A 6424-nucleotide genomic window follows, 5' to 3' on the forward strand; every position below is an offset into this window, starting at 1 on the left:
TCCCCAGTCTCTCTCCTCCCCCCCCCCCCCCAGTCTCTCTCCTCCTCCCCCCCCCAGTCTCTCTCCCTACCCCGCGGTGCCCCCCTTGCAGTCTCTTACCCAGGGGGAGCGGTCTGTAGACGGGACGCTGATGCTGGGCTGGAGCCGTGCTGTAGAGAGCCAGGTGTTGTGGGAGGAGCGGGGTCCTGTACAGGTGCGGAGAGGGAGCGGCCAGCCCGGTGCTGCAGTCCTGGTACAGCCCGCTCTGGTAGGCAGCCGGCAGCGGCAGCAGCGCGGCCGGGAAAGGGGCGCACAGGGCGGCCTGGCGATGGGAGTCCCGTCCCAGGATATCCTCGATGTAAAACGGCGTGGGGTGAACGGGTGTCGGGGCGTAGAAGGAGCTCTGGGCGGCCGGGGGACTGTGGAATTGCATTGCAATCTCCAGAATAAACTTCAAGTCACAGGGGGGACAAAATAACAGGCAACTGGTTAACTGCTGAGTGGGTGGACTCGGCACCTCCCTCTCACTGTCTCCGCCAAGTTACTGAGCAAACACTACATGATCAGGGCGGGGACTGCTGCCCCGACACAACAACCGTACACACAAGGAGGCCATTCGGTCCACCGCGCCGGTGCCAGCTCTTTGAAAGAGCTAACAAGAAAGACTTGCAATTCTACAGGGCATTTCACAACCTCAGGATGTCCCAAAGCGCTTTACAGCCAATGAAGTACTTCTTGAAGTGTCTTCTCTTAGGCAGTCCCTCGGAACCGAGGATGACTTGCTTCCACATTAAAAATGAGTTCTCAGGTGACTGATGAGTCCAATGTGGGACCTGCAGTCTCTGTCACAGGTGGGGCAGACGGTGGTTGAAGGGGCGGGTGGAGTGCTTGGGTTGACGTGCGCTCCTTCCGCTGCCTGCGCTTGGCTTCCGGCGAAGAGACTCTAGGTGTTTGGCGCCTTCCCGGATGCTTCTCCGCCACTTTGTACGGTCTTGGGCCAGGGATTCCCAGGTGTCAATGGGGATGTTGCACTTTTTCAAGGAGGTTTTGAGGGTGTCCTTGAAGCGTTTCCTCTGCCCACCTGAGGCTCTCTTGCCGTGCCAGAGCTCCGAGTAGAGCGCTTGTTTTGGGAGTCTCGTATCGGACCCGTCCATCGGAGCTGATTGAGCATGGTCAAAGCTTCGATGCTGGGGATGTTGGCCTGAGCAAGAACACTGACGTTGGTGCGCCTATCCTGCCAATGGATTTGCAGGACCTTGCGGAGGCAGCTTTGTTGGTACCTCTCCAGTGCTTTGAGGTGCCTGCTGTACATGGTCCATGTCTCTGAGGCATACAGCAGGGTGGGTATCACTGCTGCTCTGTAGACCATGAGCTTAGTGCCGGGCTTGAGGCCCTGGTCTTCAAACACTCTCTTCCTCAGGTGACCGAAGGCTGCACTGGCACACTGAAGGCGGTGTTGGACTTCGTCATCGACGTCTTCTTGAAGTGAGGTCACTGTTGTAATGTAGGAAACGCAGCCGCTAATTTGCGCACAGCAAGCTCCCACAAACAGCAATGTGTTCATGACCAGATCATCTGTTTTAGTGATATTGGTTGAGGGATAACTATTGGCCCCAGGACACTGAGGAGAACTCCCTTGCTCTTCTTTGAAATAGTGCCGTGAGATCTTTTACATCCACCTAAGAGAGCAGGCGGGCCTCGGTTTAACGTTTCATCTGAATGATGACACCTCTGACAGTGCAGCGCTCCCTCAGTACTGCACTGGGAGTGTCAGCCTGGATCATGTGCTCAAAGTCCTTGGTGTGGGACTTGAATCTTCGACCTTCTGACTGAGAGGCGGGAGTGCTACCCACTGAGCCACTGCAAGGTCTTTCTGTGGACATCCTATGTGTGTTGGTCCAGTGATGGGGGAAGTCTCCATCCAGTGCACCATATGTGTGGGCCCTCTGGCATTACAGTGCTTCTCAGGTTGGAACTAGGTGTCAGCCAGGGCTCAGTGGGCAGCGCTCTCTCTCACCCTCTGAGTCAGAAGGTTGTGGGTTCAAGCCCACACTCCAGAGACTTGAGCACAAAATCTAGGCTGACACTCCAGTGCAGTACTGAAGGGGCTGTCTTTGGTTGAGTCTAAGGCCCCATCTGCTCTCTCAGGTGGATGTAAAAGTGTTATTTTGAAGAAGAGCAGGGGAGTTCTCCCCGGTGTCCTGGCAAATATTTATCCCTCAACAATCAATACCACTAAACGAGGTTATCTGTTCGTTATCACATTGCTGTTTGTGGGAGCTTGCTGTGCACAAATTGGCTGCCACGTTTCCCACATTACAACAGTGACTACACTTCAAAAACATAGAAACATAGAAGATAGGAGCAGGAGTAGGCATTTCGGCCCCTCGAGTCTACTCCGCCATTCAATGAGATCATGGCTGATCATCCAAACTCAGTACCCTGTCCCTGATTTCTCCCCATATCCCTTGATCCCTTTAGCCTTAAGAAATATATTTAACTCCTTCTTGAATATATTTAATGAATTGGCCTCAACTGCCTTCTGTGGTAGAGAATTCCACAGGTTCACCACTCTCTGGGTGAAGAAATTCCTCCTCATCTCAGTCCTAAATGGCTTACTCCTTATCTTTAGACTGTGACCCCTGGTTCTGGACTCCCCCGCCATCGGGAACATCCTTCCTGCATCTAGTCTGTCTCGTCCTGTTAGAATTTTATAAGTTTCAATGAGATCCCCTCTAATTCTTCTAAACTCCAGCGAGTATAAGCCCAATCAACCCAATCTCTCTTCATACGTCATTCCTGCCATCCCAGGTATCAGTCTGGTGAATCAAAAGTACCTCATTGTCCTCACTGGGACATCCCAAGGTCGTAAAGGGCGCGAGAGGAATGCAAGTTCCTTTCTTAAAATGGCAGCTTCAATCAAACCGTCCTTCTCTGTGCCAATCCAGCCCTCCTCATGAAAAACGAATTTAGTCCTTCGCCATGCCAAGACATGACAGGCCCACTCCACCGCGTTAACAATGTTATCTCATTACCTGATCATCTCAGTGCCAATCCAATTCCATCAGTGGGAATACCTGGCTATCCCAATGGGAGTCCAACTATCCCTGGAGGTAACGTTCTCCCAATCCCATTGAGAAACCGTTGGAAATACCAAACACTCTCAAGTGGGAACCTTGACTTGGTGCACGGCCTGGTCTGGGAATCAGTGAGTTTCCATGGAAACGGGCCACTGTCAAGGGCAGGTGTTAAGAAAGGGTGCTTCTGATTGATTAGATGAGCCGTGATGATTTGTAGAACAACAACAACTTGTATTTATATCGCGCCTTTAACGTAATAAAACGTCCCAAGGTGCTTCACAGGAGCGTTATCGACAAAATTTGACACCAAGCCACATGAGGAGATATTAGGACAGGTAATGAGATAGGTTTTAAGGAACGTGTTAAAGGAAGAGAGAGAGGCAGAGAGGCGGAGAGGTTTAGGGAGGGAATTCCAGAGCTTAGGGCCTTGCACGGCCGCCGATGGTGGAGCGATGAAAATCGGGGATGCTCAAGAGGGCAGAATTGGAGGAGCGCAGAGATCGCGGCAGGTTGCAGGGCCGGAGGAGATTAGGGAGGGGCGAGGGCCATGGAGGGATTTGGAAACAAGGATGAGAATTTTAAAATCGAGGTGTTGCGGGACCAGGAGCCAATGTAGGTCAGCGAGCACAGGGGACGATGGGTGAACGGGACTTGGTGCGAGTTAGGACACGGACAGCCAAGTTTTGGATGACCTCAAGTTTACAAGGTTAGAAAATGGGAGGCCGGCCAGGAATGTGTTGGAATAGTCAAGTCTAGAGGTAACAAGTGTAGAGGCTTTCAGAAGCAGATGAGCTGAGGCAGCGGTGGTATTGCGCGATGTTACGGAGGTGGAAATAGGTGGTCTTAGTGCTGGCACGGACATGTGGTCGGAAGCTGATCTTGGGGTCAAATATGACACCATGGTTGCGAACAGTCTGGTTCAACCTCAGACGGTTACCAGGGAGAAGGATAGAGTCGGGGGCTGGGGAATGGAGTTTGTGGTGAGTGAGAAGTTGCTAATTTCAGTAAGATCCAACTGGGATCACAGCCAGCGAGCTAGGCAGAAATGGAGAGCATCAAAGATGGCACCTTGCACTCAGTACTTAAGAACATGGGAAGGTAGGACTGCAAGAGTGGGCAGTGGCATGCCACATTGAGGACTGAGCTATCAGAAATATCCAGACACTGCCCTTACCTGTACACAGCAAATCCCTGACCCTCCCTCCTTGGCTCAGTTGGCAGGTAGCACTCTCACCTCTGAGTCAGGAGGTTGTGGGTTCGAGTCCCGCTCCAGAGATGTGAAATCTAGGTGGACACTTCAGTGCAGTGCTGATTATCTGGCCATTTATGTGGTTGAGGGTGGTCGTTCGGCCTGACTGCCCTGCCTCTCTTCCGCGGCCACGTTCGCACCCGGGTGGCCCTGGAGATGGAGCAGGCGGTGTCCGCCGGCACGCCTGAGGCCTCCCGCCACCGGTGGGCACCACAGGGACTGGAGTGCATCATCACCCCTGGAATGGAATTTAACTTAATTTATTCAGCCTCCTTTAAAATTTGTTAAAATTACAGTTTATGGGTTGTGCCCCTTTAAGAAGGGGGGCACTTGCTATCTTTTTAATTGGTGACGAAAACTGTCATCAATCATTGTTAATTAACATAAAAGGGAGAACTTCAGGCACGACCTAGGTTGACAGCCCAGCGCAGTACTGGGGGAGTGCTGCACGGTCAGAGAGGCTGTTACTTGGACGCGACATTAAACTGAAGCCCTGTCTGCCTGTTCAGGTGGATGTAAAAGATCCCGTGGCACTATTCGGAAAAGCAAGATGTTCTCCGGGTCGCCTGGCCAACATTCCTCGCTCAACCAACATCACCAAAACTGATGACAGTAACATGTCCTTCATCTCACATTGTGTTTGTGGGGTCTTGCTGTGTGCAAAATGGCTGCGGTGTATGCTTACATAACAACAGTGACTACAATTCATAGAAACCTACAGCGTAGAAGGAGGCCATTCGGCCCATCGTGCCTGTGCCGGCTCTTTGAAAGAGCGAGCCAATTAGTCCCACTCCCCCTGCTCTTTCTCCATAGCCCTGTAATTTTTTTCCTTTTCAAGTATTTATCCAATTCCCTTGTGAAAGTTATTACGTATGAGGAGAGATTGGGTCGATTGGGCTTGTACTCGCTGGAGTTTAGAAGAATGAGAGGGGATCTCATTGAAACTTATAAAATTCTAACAGGACTAGACAGACTAGATGCAGGAAGGATGTTCCCGATGGTCAGGGAGTCCAGAACCAGGGGTCACAGTCTAAAGATAAGAGGTAAGCCATTTAGGACAGAGATGAGGAGGAATTTCTTCACCCAGAGAGTGGTGAACCTGTGGAATTCTCTACCACAGAAGGCAGTGGAGGCCAACTCATTAAATATATTCAAGAAGGAGTTGGATATATTTCTTGAGGCTAAAGGGATCAAGGGGTATGGGGAGAAAGCAGGGACCGGGTACTGAATTTGAATGATCAGCCATGATCGCATTGAATGGTGGAGTAGGCTCGAGGGGCCGAATAGCCTACTCCTGCTCCTATCTTCTATGTTTCTATGTTTCTATATTATTGAATCTGCTTCCACTGCCCTTTCAGACAGCACATTACAGATCACAAGAACTCGCTGAGTTAAAAAAAATCATCCTCATCTCCTTCCTGGTTCTTTTGCCAATGGTCTTAAATCTGTGCCTTCTGGTTACCGACCCTCCTGCCAGTGCATGTGATAAGGTGTTAAAGCATCACAACCTTTCCACACCTGACTGAAGGCCCATCTTTCAGAAAGACATGCGACCCTGTCAACTCTCAACTGTCAGCGGTGGTAAGATGTACAGAACCCTGCCAGTCCCTCCGTGTATGTGTTTGCAGGTACACTGGACCTTGACTCTCCATTGTAAAGGAGGAGGCCCTCCTGCAGATAATGGAAATCATCAGATCACTGGGAGCTATTGAACTGCAATGGAAGAGTGCAGCACGGGTAGGAACTCCAAGATCGAACTAGCAATACAATAAGAAAGAACTTGCATTTATATAGCACCTTTCACGCTGTCCCAAAAATCTTTACAGCCAATGAAGTACTTTTTGAAGAGTAGTCACTGTTGTAATGTAGGAAACGCGGCAGCCAATTTGCGCACAGCAAGCTCCCACAAACAGCAATGAGATACATTATCCTTATCTGAGGAAGGATGTTCTTGCAATGGAGGGAGTGCAGCGAAGATTCACCAGACTGATACCTGGGATGGCAGGAATGACGTATGAGGAGAGATTGGGTCGATTGGGCTTGTACTCGCTGGAGTTTAGAAGAATGAGAGGGGATCTCATTGAAACTTATAAAATTCTAACAGGACTAGACAGAC

At 50.7% G+C, this 6424-nt stretch overlaps 1 protein-coding gene across 1 annotated transcript in view; it reads right to left on the bottom strand.

The window, feature by feature from the left end:
* LOC147123787 (hematopoietically-expressed homeobox protein hhex-like) overlaps nucleotides 1–734 on the bottom strand; it is a 70892-nt gene extending 70158 nt beyond the window's left edge. Inside the window, exon 1 of the mRNA XM_085976023.1 lies at nucleotides 100–734. Coding sequence (XP_085832149.1) covers nucleotides 100–412 — 313 coding nt within the window. The 5' untranslated portion in view covers nucleotides 413–734. The remainder of the gene's footprint in view (nucleotides 1–99) is intronic.
* Nucleotides 735–6424: the final 5690 nt, after the last annotated feature.

Source organism: Somniosus microcephalus, chromosome 2 (assembly GCF_052327205.1).
Source record: "Somniosus microcephalus isolate GS21.2 chromosome 2, FLI_Smic_1.0, whole genome shotgun sequence".
NCBI lineage: Eukaryota > Metazoa > Chordata > Chondrichthyes > Squaliformes > Somniosidae > Somniosus > Somniosus microcephalus.